The following is a 15,756-nucleotide window of genomic DNA, read 5'->3' on the forward strand; positions in this document are numbered from 1 at the left end:
CCCCCAGAAGAGATCCCAATGATCCAAGAATCTGAAGCCCTGCCCCCGGCACCAGTCTCTTAGTCACGCATTTATCTGCCTGATTCTACTATTCTTGCCCTCGCTAGCACGTGGCACAGGTAGCAATCCTGAGATTACTACCCTGGAGGTCCTGCTTCTCAGCTCCCTTCCTAACTCCCGGAAATCTCTCTTCAGGACCTCCTCCCTTTTCCTATCTATGTCATTGGTACCAACATGTACCAAGACAGCTGGCTGTTCGCCCTCTCCCTTCAGAATGTTCTGGACTCGATCCGAGACATCCCGTACCCTGGCACCTGGGAGGCGACACACCATGCGGGTATCTCTATCAGGCTCACAGAATCTCCTGTCTGTTCCCCTGACTATGGAATCCCTCATTCCTCTTCTCCCTCCTTCCCTCCTGCACAACAGCGCCAGGCTCAGTGCCAGAGACCTGGTCACCATGGCCGTCCCCTGTCAGGTCATCCCCCTCAGTAGCATCCAAAACGATATACTTGTTGCTGAGGGGGGCAGCCACAGGGGTGCTCTCCACTATCCAAGCATTTCCCTTCCCTCTCCTAACACTCACCCAGTTTTCTGACCCCTGTAGCCTAGGGATGACTACCTCCCTGTAGCTCCTGTCTGTCACCTCTTCACTTTCCCTAATAATCATCAAGCTGCAGCTCCGGATCCCTAACATGGTCCTGAGGAGCAGCTGTCTGACCCACCGATCCACAGTCCTTTGCAAGAAGTACCTATTGAACAGGTAGGAGCAAAGCTGCTGTAGTACGACAGAGTAAATCGTCCTAGAACTTGAAAAAATGCAAGTAAGGCCTGACCCAATTCAAACCAAAATATTTTATCAGTGTAGCATAGTGATGAAGCAGTTAGTACTGTTACCTCATCGCTTCGAAGACCTGGGTTCATTCCTGGTTTTGGGTACTGTCTATGTGTTTTCTCTGTCACTACAATGGTTTCCACTGCATGCTCTGGTTTCCTCCCCCATCCCAAAGGTGTGCTGTTATGTTTATATCTCCTTTCAGAATTTCAATAATGTTGCTCCCTTTGTGACTCCCTGGTCTGCTCTTGGTCTGATCTTATGGTCCTGGCTGCATCTCCCTGTCTTGTAACTCTTTCCCATGCAAGCACAGGGAATGCAATACCTGTCCTTTCACTTCTTCCCTTCCCTTCAGCTGCCACCCAGATAACAGATGAATGAAGGAAATCAGGGAATGAGAAAAAAATAATGGAAGAACATGTTAGTATTGTGAGTTGTAGGTTTTACACACAGCAGTTGTTGGAAATCCAATGAAAAATCTTTCTCCTGAAAGATTAATTCTGTTTTCTTCTTCCTAGTTGTTGCCTGAGTTATTAAGTATTCCCAACAGTTTCTGCCCTTATAAGACCATAAGACATAGGAGCAGAATTAGGCCATCTGGCCCATTGAGTCTGCTCCACTATTCAAGCATGGCTGATCCTTTCTTTTCTCTTCCTCAACTCCAGTTCCCGGCCTTCTCTGTGTAACCTTTGATGCCATGTCTAATCAAGAACATATCAATCTCTGCCTTAAATGCACCCAACGACCTGGCCTCCACAGCTGCATGTGGCAACAAATTCCACAAATTCACCACCTTTTGGCTAAAGAAATTTCTCCGCATCTTTGTTTTGAAAGAGCGGCCCTCTATCCTGAGGCTGTGTCCTCTTGTCCTAGACTCTCCCACCATGGGAAACATCCTTTCCACATCTACTCTGTCTAGGCCTTTCAACATTCAAAAGGTTTCAATGAGATCTCTCGGCATCCTTCTGAATTCCAGCAAGTACAGACCCAGATCCATCAAACGTTCCTCGTATAATAACCCTTTCATTCCTGTAATCACCCTTGTGAACCTCCTCTGAACCCTCTCCAATGCCAGCACATCTTTTCTAAGATGAGCAGCCAAAACTGTTCACAATACTCATCAGCTCTCAAAAATCACATCCTTGCTCTTGTATTCTCAACATCATGAAATAAATGCTAACATGGCATTTGCCTTCCTCAAATATTTCTTTATTAATTATGTTTTATATTTTAGAAAAATCTAAAAGCTCAAGGCAGGAACAGCCATGTAGCCCCTAGAACCTGCATGACTGATTGGTCTCATTATTTCATATGCTTGGTGACTGGCAATTGACTGAAAGCAACTAAGCCTGATAATTCTAAAGACTTAAACGTTCTAAAAATATTTCACTTCATCTTACTATAAAGGGTCAAAAGCTTGTCCTTGGACCATGCTACCCTCTCCAACTATCCTTTCAGCAGCCACTTTGTCAATCCTCTTTCGAACCTTAATATCGCTGAGTCTTGGTGTACCTCTTTTCATAGTTATTGTTGGCTCCCTGTGTAGTTTTCCAGCATTATGTTCTAACTGTACAAAATGGGTGTATAGATATTAGTTCACTAACAATGTGGCTGGCTTTATGTTCTTTTTTCCAACACTAATCTGTATCATCAGGTTCATCAAATTCAAATTTTATCACTAACAATGGTGAAATACACCTACTGCATATCTACAGTTATTTCCTTTACTCAGGTTGTTATGACAATAACAGATATCTTTGCCACCAAAATCTGGCATTGAGACAGCTCTCCATAATGCACCAGATTAAATGCTAATAGCTCTTTGCCATCAAAGCCAGAATGGTCCTCAAATAATGAAAGAACTTCAATTTATGCTCCATTTTGCACAATGTCTAGATGTGCTGCAGGTCAGTGACCATAAGAGCTGAAGAGGCAGGAGCAGGATTAGACAACTCAGCCCAATTAGTCTGCTCCGCTATTCAATCATGGCTGACTTCTCTTCCTTCTCAACCCCAGTCTCCTGCCTTCTCCCTGTAACCATGGACACTTTTACTAAACAATGTTTCTTGCACCTAAAATACATCTGGAAGCATAGCTTTTGCCATAATGGTGATCAATTTAAAGTAATCAATTTGTACCCAACTGTACCAATAATAGATGGACCAGATAATTTGCTTTAATATTACTTTAGGGGGAGAGTCCTTCTGCTCTGCATTGAAGTGTGCATTTATGTCATAGCAAAATGAGGCTTTGGTGAAACCTATTCATTGGGAAATGACAACTGCAACAATGTATCAGAACACTACTAGTGCACAGTCTGATCACCAGGAACTGTTTCTCAAGACAGGGCTGGTCAGAGAGTCCCCAGTACCTAGTAGGTAGGCTGTGAGTGGGGGGTCAGTGACTGAACTATAACTCACTGGCTCAGATAACTGTAACACTAACTAGCTAAGCCCATAGAAATCAGTAACCTTATGTGAATTTGGAATGTATAATGATGCTGAGGTAGGGGCAGAGAGGGCCAGGGTGAGATGGAGGTTCGGGATCTGGTAAGCAAACAGAATCAGACCAATAAAATTAATTACAATTGCGAATAAATAAAATTTACATTTTTCTTTCTTGTTTTCAAAGGTATGGGAGAAAAATTGTTCTCTTTGGAGCAATGCTGATGCAAACAATCTTAAGTTTCATTCAGGTGGTCTCTTGGAGCTGGGAAATGTTCTGTGTACTGTGCTTTCTTATTGGCTTTGCAGATATCTCAAATTATGTAGCTGGCTTTGTTCTAGGTAAGTTCAATTTGTGCTTTGTTATCTGATTCCAAGTACTATACATGCAAAAGAAATTGGAGATTTTAATATAACTTGATTAACCCTTTTTGAAGGAGCATACTTCATTTTTCACTTCAGATGCTTAAGAAACTCTTGATAAATTTATTCATGTAAATTTAACCTCACCTTCTAAATGTCTACTATAATACCCTGAAAAAGTTTGTAAAATAGGGCAAAAATTTGTTAAAAGTGATATTAAGATGCTTTGTACAAAGGATCATGTGTAACTTCCAGCTAGCTTGTCAATGGTTTTCAAAGGGCGCTGTCTCTAAAAGGCAGCATCCATTATTAAGGACCCCATCACAAAGGGTGATGTCCTCTTCTCATTGCTACATCAAGGAGGAAATACAGGAGCCTGAAGGCACACACCTAATGCCTTAGGAACAGCTTCTTCCCCTCCACCATCAGATTCCTAAATGAACAATCAATTAACCGATAAACCCTAACTCATTATTTTGCCTCCCTGATGCACTACTTGTTCAGTTTAATTTTTAATGTCCTTATTGTAATTTATAGTTTTTTATGTTTAGCAAACAACAAATCTCATGACATATGGCAGTGATATTAAATCTGATTCTGACTGCTGGGAAGTGAGTCAACGTTTACAGAACTTATCTGCCGTACTGCTGCAGAAAAGGCTATTGTGGAAGTGAGGGTAAATGTGGAGGGTGGGGACTTGATGTTCTCCTCGAGTTCGTGCATTCCTTCCCCTGAAACCGCACCTTTCCTGATTAATATGGAGCTGATGAATTGTCTTGCAGCACTTTGAGGCAAAGACTATTCAAAGGGCCCGAGATCACAGCATACCACGTAAGATTTAAGTTTAATAAAGAAGCTTTGGTCTATGAAGGGAACACAAATTCTTACTTGCCTTAATATTAGCCATCAGAAACAGCATATGGGAGATTGTTATCTTAATTCTGATCTCTGTGCAATGTCCTCCTAGTACCTTTGTGATTGAAAACAAGTCGTACAGAAATGCTTCTACTTCATTCTGCTGTGATAGAAACTTGAACTGCATAATCTGCAATGTCATTGGGTGCATGACGAATGTCAGGAAAAATGTGAATTGTACACAGAAGTGCCAGGATAATTTTCCCAATTAGACTGATCTACAATGGGGAAAGCTGCCTCAATGGGTGATTTGCAGATTAAAACACATTCAGCTGGGTTCAATTTCAAGACTAAATATATTTACATTTCTTTACGTGTGTATTTGAAATGGTCACCTAAATATTCAGCAGTTCAAAGTTCAAAATATATTTATTATCAAAGGATGTATATGTCACCATAGACTACCTTGAAAATTGTGAATCATTTTCTTCTAGGCATTTACAGGAAAAAAAGATTTACAATAGCATTTTACAGAAAACTATGCACAGACAGACATCTGAAGGCAGACAAACAACCAATGTACAAAAGAAGACAAACTGTGCAAATAAAATCAATGCTGAGAACATGAGTTGTGAAGTGTTCTTGAAAGTACATCTGTAGGGTGCAGAATCAGTTTGGATTAGTGGTGATGGAAGTTATCTCAACTGGTTTAAGAGGCTTCTGTACCTCTTGCCGATGGTAGCAGCCCATTATATCCCAACATCAAATGATTCAAAGTTCAAAAGTTCAAAGTAAATTTATTAGCAAATATATGTGGACATAAACAACTCTGAGAGTCATTTTCTTGTGGGCATACTCAGTAAATCCATAATAGAATAATAACCATAGTAGAATCAATGAAACACCACGCCAACTTGGGCGCTCAACCTGTGTGCAAAAGACAACAAACTGTTCAAATACAAAAAGAAAGAAATAATAATAATAACTGAATTAGTAATAAATATCAAGAAGATGAGATAAAGAGTCCTCAAAAGTGAGTCCATAGGTTGTGGGAACATTTCAATGATGGGGCAAGTGAAGTTGAGTGAAGTTATTCCGTTTGGTTCATGAGCCTGATGGTTGGGGAGTATTAACTGTTCCTGAACCTGATGGTGTGAATCCTGAGGCTTCTGTACCTTCTTCCTGATGGCAGCCGTGAGGGAAGAGCTTGTCCTGAGTGCTGTAGATCCCTGATGATGGATGCTGCTTTCTTGGGACAACACTTTGTGTAGATGTGCTCAATGGTGGGGAGGGCTTTACCTGTGATGAACTGGGTCATATCTGCAACTTTTTGTAGGACTTTCCATTCAAGGGTATTGGTGTTTCCATACCTGGCTGTGATGGAGCCAATCAGTACACTTGCCACCACAAATCTATAGAAATTTGTCAAAGTTTTAGATGTCATGCCAAATCTTCAGAAGCTCCTAAGGAATTAGAGGCAAAGAGTGCTTTCTCTGGAATTGCAGTTATGTGCTGGGGCCAGAAAAGGTCCTCTGCAATGTTAACACTGAGAAATTTTAAGTTGCTGACCCTCTCCACTTCTGATCCTCTGATAAGGATGGACCTCATATACCCCTGGTTTCCTCCTCTTGAAGTCTTGCTGACATTGAGTGAGAGGTTGTTGTTGTGGCACCACTCAGCCAGATTTTCAATCTCCCTCCTCAATACTGATTCGTCACCACCTTTGATTTGGCCTATGACAACGGTGTTGTCAGCAAACTTGAATATGGCATTGGAGCTCTACTTAGCCACACAGTCAGAAGTGTAAAGTGAGTAGAGCAGAGGACTAAGCACACAGCCTTTTTAGTGCACCTGTGCTGATGGATATTGTGGAGGCGATGTTGTTGCCAATTCTGACTGGGATCTGAAAGTAAGGAAATTGAGGATCCAACTGCACAAGGAGTTATTGAGGCCAAGGTCTTGAAGCTTATCAGTTAGTTCTGAAAGATGATGGCAATGAATGCCAAGCTGTAGTTGATAAAGAACATCCTGATTTATGCATCTTCACTATTTAGATGTTCTGGGTTTGAGTGAAGAGCCAATGAGATGGCATCTGCTGTGCCCTGTTGTACCAGTAGGCAAATCGCAGTGAATCCAAGTTGCTTCTCATGCAGGAATTGATGTGTTTCATCACCAAACTCTCAAAACACTTCATTACTGTGGATGTAAATGCTATCGGACAATAGTCATTGAGGCAGGTTACTACATTCTTCTTAGGCACCAGTATAAGTGAAGCAGGTGGGTACCCTACACTGGTGAAGCAAGAAGTTAAAAAGTTCTCAGCCAGTTGATCACCACAGATCTCTATTACTTGGCCAGGTGCTTCATTTGGGCTGGATTCTTTTCACGGGTTCAACCTCCGGAGGCAGATCACACACCAACCTCAGAGACTGAAATCTCTTGATATGTGGGAGGTTCAGATTCAGATTCAGATTCAGTTTATTGTCATTTAGAAACCACAAATGCAATGCAGTTAAAAAAATGAGACAACGTTCCTTCAGAATAATTATCACAAAAGCATATGACAAAACAGACTACACCAGAAAATCCACATAACGTTTGGCAATCCCCAATCCAGAGTCCGGAGAGGCTGCTGCGTATTAATATCGCGCTGCCGTCTTAGTGCGTTCCCCGGAAAGGAGCTCCAAATCCACCAGACAAAACAAGACCAAAAACTAAAGCTACAAGACCTGCACAAAACCTCATAGTTACAACATATAGTTACAACAGTGCAAACAATAGCATAATTGATAAAAAAAAACAGACCATGGGCACAGTAAAAATAGACCAAAGATGTTAAAGGACTATAAGTTCAAAAGAAATCACCACACAGTTTCCACAAGTCCCCAGGGTCCCGACAGACTTGCCATCCCACGCCGGCGGCAGAAGGGAATACCCCCGCTATGGACTTCCATGGCACAGCCCGACTCAGCCTCGCAGATGCAGCACACACCGAAAGCGACCTGACCGCAGCGGACTCCGAGTCCGTCGAACCTCCGAGCCGACGACCATCCTCTCCGGCACAGCTTCTCCAAGCACCATCCTCTGCTGAGCATATTAAGACGGCCCCGCCAACGGCCATCAGCAACGTGACCCCGAGGACTGGGGGCCTGTTCTTCCCAGCAGAGTCCCGGACCTCATAGCAGCAGCAGCAATGAAGAAGGTCTTCCTGGAGATTTCCTGATGTTCCTCCATGCTCCCACATCCGTTTTCAGTCAATTATGATTGCGCACAGCACCCCACTTCATAAATTTATGGTGGTACCTCCATGTTTTGATGGTCAAAGTGAGCATAGAAAGCATTGAGTTCATTTGGAAGCAAAGCCCTGTTTTCACCAACGTTGCTTGATCTTACTTTATAAAAGGTAATAGCATTATAGTTAATTATGTTGGCACATGGGCACAGTTCATGAGTTGCTGCCTCCCAGGGTCAGAAATCTGGTTTGAGGATTGGATTCCATGGTTCATGTTATGACATGTTTCTGGTTTCTGGTCAGTCCTTTTTTAGCTGCTATTTTGGGTGACTTTGAATCAGGGCGGCCTGCAGATAACGAACACTGAATTGGACTGAATTATGCCTTGACTCTTTTGATTTTGTGTTTTATATTACTTGTTCTTTGCTTGTTTTTTTTTGCTGCTGTTTGCGTGATTTTTTGGCATGGGTGGGAGGGGGCTTTGCTGTTTTTCTTTGAACGGGTTCCACTGTTTTCTTTGTTTTGTGGCTGTCTGTGGAAAGACGATTCTCAGGGTTGTATACTATATACATATTTTGATAATAAATGTACTTTGAACCTTTACTCCTGACCAGAGAGTGCTATCTACGTGGAGCTGGTGCATTCAACCTGTGATCACATGTTTTTCCCAAAGATGTGCAGGTTAGTTGGTTAAATTGGCCACTGTACGTAGGTGAATACTAGAATCTAGGAGGAGTTCACAAGGGGAGGAGAAAAAAATGGGTTGAATGAAGGATTAGTGTAAGTGGATGGTTGTGGGTCAGCACAAACCTTGTGGGGTGAAGGACTTGTTTTTTGTTTAACTCTTTATGAAGGTATGACTTTTTGCTGAAGAAGGAGGCCATTTGGGAACTTACTGCATTGCTATCAGTCCCATTCCAAGCTTACTTCCCCATAATCTCCATCACAGCTCAACGTCCACCCCGATTCTCCAGCTACCACCTTCATGAGGGGTAATTTACAGAAACCAGTTGTAGGAGGGAAACTGGCCTTCTCAGGGAAATCCACACAGTCACCGGTAGAACATACAAACTCTACACAGACAGCACCAGACTTTGAGATTGAAATTGTGAGGCATAGGCTAACTGCTGCACCATTGTGTCATCCTAAATATATAGAGACCATCCAGCATTGAGAGCTGAGCTGATCTTGTAGGGACCTCCACACACAAAAGAAATAAACTGGGAACTGGTGTCCAAACTGGGAGAGCTGTACAACAGACGAAAGCTGAGGTTATGAAGAGAATGGGGTTGAGAGGGATAATAAACCATCCATGATAGAACAGCAGAGCAGACTTAATGGACTGAATGGTCAAATTCTGCTTCTATATGTTATATTCTTATAGTGTAATAAGCAGATACAATCATATTCAGAGTATCATATTTTAGGAACAAAATGGCAGATTCCTCCATTTCTGTCTTTTGGGTTAGTTCTGCCCATGGGCAGGACTGACCCATCAGAGGTAGCGGCACACCGAAGGACAGAAAAATTCTTTTTAGTTTATAAATAAACGTTATTCATAACAAACTATATACTAGAAATAGAGACCAGTACATGGTGTTCTTAAAATTCATTGTGTCATCCAGTCTATACATTCACAGTGGCAGCAAGTATATACACTCATAGTGTCATAAATATTATACATTGTAGAAACAATATACTAATAGCACTATTGTTCTTTGAACAATATGCCCTTCAAGTTTTTAGAGAGCAATTACATAGGACCCAGTCCTTCAGTGTCAAGTGTCAGTCCTTATAAGATTGCAGTTCTTCTGAAATATTTTTATTTCAGAAAATAAACTTTATTTACAAGAAGTGTACACAAGAAATATGAGATACTATAAAGATTGCCTCGCAGATTAGGCCATGTAGGTACAGTTAGAATGACTGCTCTTGAGGTTAAGGCAGCATTTCACTGAGTACGATATTAAGGAAACTGATGTCAATAGGCACCAAGAGGAAAGTACTTCAGATTTGGAGTAACAACTTGCACAAGTGAAGCAGCACACATGGTGGAGGAATTCAGTAGGTCAGACAGCATCCATGGAGAAGAATAAACAAAGGAAGAATTTCTCTGGAGTGGCTCCAGGTGACTTCAACACCTAGAACAATCTAAGCTTGAATGTGGTCTTTTAGAGTCCACTCCTGCAGGCATGATCCTCCAGGCTATGTAAATACTCCTGAAATTCCTACTGTAGATACTTTTCCCTTGCATGTAGCCTTTGGAGTTCACCAGAACCCATGAGTGTGGGTAAAATGAGTCAAGGCTCACATGGAAGAAACAACCCAGAATTCTTATGGAAGTTTATTAGGACTAAGCAATTAACAAACATAAAATAGCACTGAGTATAAATATTACAAAGAATATGACAAACACACACAAAATGCTGGAGGAACTCAGTCGTCCAGGCAGCATCCATGGAAAAGGGTACAGTCGACGTTTCGGGCCGAGACCATACTCTTTTCCATAGATGCTGCCTGGCCTGCTGAGTTCCTCCAGCATTTTGTGTGCGTTGCTTGGATTATCAACATCTGCAAATTTTCTCTTGTTTGTGAACGAATATTACATAACAAATTATATAAGATACAAAGAATTGTATGATACTAAGTGCTGCAGACTATTTTGTTGTTGTATCACCGTTGTGCACTGTACCTCACACAGCTTTTAACCCTAAACTGTACTATGACATCCCACTCAGATGTACACATACGTATCTATGTCTGAACCCAACTCATCTCAGCAGTTACATAAAGGGGATTATTGCCATTTGTGTATTGATTATTTGATTGACACAGTCTCCCTTTAACTGTACTATCTTTGTCCTGTTTACCTGATGCACATACATAATCGTTCAACAGAGAAATGTTGGATACTTGATTATTAGCACACAAGCTACCGTAATTGTTTTGTTGAGGAAAAGCCTGTGCTTTCAGCACACTGAAAGGTTGGTGCATGGTTTTATTCCAGTGAAAAATCTGATTTCAAAAGCTAATGGGGATGCAAACAGTCACCCTGGCAGCGTCTGCATCACTCACGTGTTGACTTGCAAATCTGTCTTGACAATCAACCATAGTGGATAAAGAGGTTTGCTTGTTCTTCAGCAGATTCTTCAGTGCTTTGTTTAAGTGTACAGCCTACTTGAGAAGTTCATCCCAGAGCTCCTCAGTTCTTCAGGGTGTACTGAGAAAGAAATTTGGATTTTTTTTTAGTTTATATTGGTTTCCTGTAAGTTAAGAGTGAATAATGCTAATTTGTTAATCCACATGATGCAGCCAGTTAGCATTTCTTTATCTGTTATTTATTGATTGATTGATAGATACAGCATAGAACAGGCCCTTCCAGCTCTTCGAGCAATGCTGCCCAGCAACCCACTGAGCTAACCTTTGCCTAATTAAGGGACAGTTTACAACGTCCAATTAACCTAGTAACCGGATAACTTCACTCCATTTCACTCACCTCAACATTGAACTGTTCCTAAAACTGATGGGCTTGCTTTCAGGAATTCTTCATCTCATGGTCTCAATATTTATTGCTTGCTTATCTATCTATTTATTTATCTATCTATCTATTTATTATTTTGCTTAGTTTTTTTTTGCTTCTTGGTATTTACTGTGAATGCCTGAAGAAAATGAACATTAGGGCTGTCTATGGTGCCATATACAGCATGTAATTTGATAATAAATTTACTTTTGAAAGTTGAACTTTGAATTTTGAAATATCTATTGTGCAGTAGCTCCTGGTGAAAGATGTAAACCTGTAGATAATGAAAATACTTGCTCAGTGCAAGGCCAATTTTGAAATTTTAATGAGATAGAGAAATGAGGCTGAGGACGTCGCTGATCATCCAGAGTGATGAAGATTAGAGCTGAAATGGGGCACAAAGTGAAAATCAAAGGAGGGATATGGACCTTAATTATCCAAGAGCAGCAAAAGCTTGTGGTGAGATGCCCCTTGGGAAGAGGACAAACTTTCTACTGAAGTGCAGGTGGGGGAGAGGTGAAAGATCTATTGATCCTGCAAACTCTGATAACTTTGAGACAGAGTGAGGTAGTGAAGTTCAAGACAGAGAGGAGAGAAAAATCAGGAGGCATCATAGAATAATGGGGTTGTATTGCACATTCTTGGTTTTGATGGAGGATCTGAAGATGTGGTGCAAATGCTGAATATCTTCGAGCTATCTGTGACCATGGATGATTGTGATATTTCAGTTGGAAGTGCAAAATCTTTGCTGAAGCAAAGATTTAGCTGAGTGGCAGCTTTGGTTGATACTAGATAAAGGACAAAAGAAAAGAACATGTAAAAAAAAGAAACAGAAACAAGAAATGAACTTAAGTCTACTGGGGTAAAAAACTTTCCTTTAAGATTGGCATTCCTGGAAGGGAAGTCCAGGATACCAAATATTGATCAATTCTGAAAATGTTCGAAACAGGACGTAGAAACACAAAAAGTCAGAAATGGTGAGTAGCAAGGCGTCGGCTGTGAAGAGAGGGTTGCACCTGAAATTTCAGGGCTGACTAACTTCTCACAGCCTTTGTTAGGTTTTTTAATGATGTAGATGTGTTTTTATATAAAACCAATATATTTTTGAAACTATTAATGACCATTATTACCAATTTGATTTTTAGCCTAAGAGCAATCTATCTCTGTTTTATTTTAGGATTCTGAATGTTTGGGAAGTAGTTCCATCTTTGTTCTTTCTGTGGATTCAAAATCGCTACAATTTCTCATTTGTAATTAACTTAATTGACTGGTCAGATAACAATGTCATGGTCTGGATCGGTTCCCCTTTAAATTTAGTTAGGTTGCATTATGATCCGGACCATTGACTCCTTGTTCCCTTCTAATTCCGTTTCACATGTCCCTTGAGCGTGGCCATTAAGATCATCTACTCTTGACCCGAACTGGCAGCTTATAAGCCCCTGGCCTTAGCCGTTCGGGGCAAGAGTGTTAGGAAGCATTAGCAAGTCGCTGTCGCTACGACAAGACAGAGTTATCTAGCCCGCATCGGAGTGCCGGCAATTCGCCTTCCTTTGCCAGAGTGGGTCCGGGCAAGGTCAAACTGCCAGGGGTGAGTTGAAGGCGGAGTTCTGACTTGACGTTCATGCCCAGTGTCCATGTCTACCCCTCGAAGAAGAGTCCCGGCTCGGTGCCTGAGTTTAAGGCAGACTCCTGGCTCGATGTTCGTGCCTAGTGTCCATGTCTATCCCTCGAAGAAGAGTCCGGCTCAGTGTCTGAGTTGAAGGCGGAGTCCTGGCTCGACGTTCCTGTCCTGTGTTTGAGTGTCCACGTTCTGGCTGCGGCGATCCATGGCGTCCACGTTTCTGGCTGCGGCGATCCATGGTGTCCACGTTCTGGCTGCGGCGATCCATGGCATCCACGTTTCTGGCTGTGGCGATCCATGGCATCCACGTTTCTGGCTGTGGCGATCCATTGCATCCACGTTTCTGGCTGCGGCGATCCATGGTGTCCACGTTCTGGCTGTGGTGATTCAAGGTCCTAGTCTCCAAGACCAAGGTCCGTGGCGATCCAAGTTCCCAGTCTCCAGGTCCAAGGTCTGCGGCAATCCAAGTTCCCAGTTTCCAAGTCCCAGGTCCGTGGCAATCCAAGTCCCTAGTCCCCTAGCCCAAGGTTCGTGTTCCTCTTTGTCCTCCTTGATTTCCCGGTTCTCTGTGCAGCGAGTAATAAACGCTATTTTATTGAGCCTAAGAAAGAAGTGTTTGTGTCCTGCGTGTGGGTCCTCTCCCAACACCCTTGCCCCCACCTTGTGACAAACAAGCCTGATCTTGCAAGCCTTTTGTCTTTTTTTTCCCAATGGCTTTCATTTTGAGAAACGTAAGAACTGATTTTGTACTACAACACAAGTCTCAAGTCATATCTCCAGCTGGGCATAACATCCTCGCAGCAGTGCTAATTGGCTGTGGATGCTGTCTAACGATATTTGCCGAACAGCAACCAAACTACAGGAACATTGCATATCTAATATGATGGATTCTCACTCATGTTTGTACTCCTTGTAACACACACAAAGTGCTGGAGGAGCCCACCAGGCCAGGCAGCATCTATGGAAAAGGGTATAGTTGTAAAGATGTACAATCATTAGAGTAAAGATCCAGCCTGGGCTGCTGAGTTCCTCCAGCGTTTTGTGTGCATTGCTTGGATTTCCAGGATCCGCAGACTTTCTCTTGTTTGTGTTCTGTACTCCTTGTTTTCATTTGGGTTAATGACCTTGATTAATATGGTGCATATGCTTCTGCACTGTCTGTCTATCTATTTGCTATGCATGCACTGAATTGCCGCCACAAAGCAAATATCATGACTAATGTCAGAGACAATAAACCTAATCTGATTCCTATTAATGTGATTAGATAGGCACTCCTCTTTCCAAAGCAACACACACAAAATGCTGGAGGAACTCAGCAGGTCAGGCAACATCTATGGAAGTGAATAAACAATCGCCATTTCAGGCTGAGACCCTTCTTCAGAACTCTGCATTTTTTTCAGCTGGGATTGCCAATGTTTTGGACCTTTTCATCTCTAGTGGCCAATATCCCGCACTGATGACCCCTTCTCCCACCTCCAATACTCCTCCTTTGACACCCTGCTCTGGTTTGCTGCCTGCTCTGCACCTTTTCATTGCGAATTGCCAACTACAAAGTCTTTTCTTTCCACATGGCTATATCTTCCATTTTTGAAACAATCCAATTTCCATTGAAATGATAAAATAACCTCAAGCTGTTTCCTCATGCTCCAAGATCCCTCTAATATAATGTGAACTACTGCCAGTCTTTCCCTCCACAATTTTAGATAGGCTATATCCCCTCTCCACCTTTCAGTCCAGATGAAGGGTCTCAACCCAAATATTGACTGTCCTTTTCCCTCCATGGATGCTGACTGACCATCTGGATTCCTCCAGCATCTCATATGTTGCTCCAGATTCCCTCAGCTGAAGTCTCATGTGTCTCTTAAACATGGTCACTTTTTTAATATTAAAATGAAAAAACAATCAGGAAGATTCAAGATACTCAGTCTTATAGATGTGCCAATTATTAAAGCTGTACAATCATTCAGCATGGAAAAGGACCCTTTGGCCCAATTGGTCCTTATTCTATTCCCTTTATGCTCTTGACTTCATGGCTCAATTCTGCTCCACAGGTTTGCATATGTTACCACCATAGTGGACCACATCTCAAATTATGGTGAGTTGGAGTCAAGGAAAGCGATAGAGAACTTAGTAACAGTAACCCATTCCTCAATGTCAGCTAACCAAAAGAGCTTGTCATTCATTAACTACAGGAAGAGAGCCAGTGCATATGCTCCTGTCTTAATCAATTGTGCTAAGGTGAGAAGGTCGAGAACTTCAGGTTCCTAGGAGTGAGCATCACTAACAGTCTATCCTGGTCCAACTACATAGATGCCATGGACAAGAAAACTCAGCAATGCCTCTATTTCCTTTGGAAATTAAAGAAATTGGGCATCACTCTGTCGACCCTTACCAATTTTTATCAATGCACCGTATACAGCATGTTATCCAGGTGCATCATGGAAACATTTCTGCCTGTGACCACAAGAAACTACAGAGAGATGAAGACGCAGCTCAGCATATCGTGGAAACCAGCCTCTTCTCCATGGTCTTTGCTCTATTTTTACTGCCTTAGTAAAGTATCTGATATGATCCCACCAGAGGTATCCTCTCTTCCTCCCCCTCTCATCAAGTAGAAGATACAAAAGCCTGAAAGCCTGAAAGCAAGGGAGCCGGCCGGATTCGAACTCAGGACCTCTCGCTCTGAAGTCCAGCGCTGCTGCCACTTATGATAGTACCAGCCGGTACTATCATAATGAACTTTGAAATTGATTTGATCTATGCAAGAAAATCTTTTCACTGTATCTCAGTACATATGACAATAATAGACAAATCCAATTACAGTTCCAGTCCTATTTCCAATTCATCCTGCATGAATAAGTGTGTGTCTTGGAGGGTATACTGTAC

At 42.1% G+C, this 15,756-nt stretch overlaps 1 protein-coding gene across 3 annotated transcripts in view; it reads left to right on the forward strand.

The window, feature by feature from the left end:
• LOC140728951 (solute carrier family 22 member 4-like) overlaps positions 1 to 15,756 on the forward strand; it is a 147,681-nt gene that overhangs the window by 41,375 nt on the left and 90,550 nt on the right. For all 3 annotated transcript variants that reach the window (XM_073048084.1, XM_073048083.1, XM_073048085.1), the window contains one exon: positions 3,467 to 3,621. In XM_073048084.1, the coding sequence (XP_072904185.1) occupies positions 3,467 to 3,621 (155 nt within the window). The remainder of the gene's footprint in view (positions 1 to 3,466; positions 3,622 to 15,756) is intronic.

This window comes from Hemitrygon akajei, chromosome 6, assembly GCF_048418815.1.
Source record: "Hemitrygon akajei chromosome 6, sHemAka1.3, whole genome shotgun sequence".
Lineage (NCBI taxonomy): Eukaryota > Metazoa > Chordata > Chondrichthyes > Myliobatiformes > Dasyatidae > Hemitrygon > Hemitrygon akajei.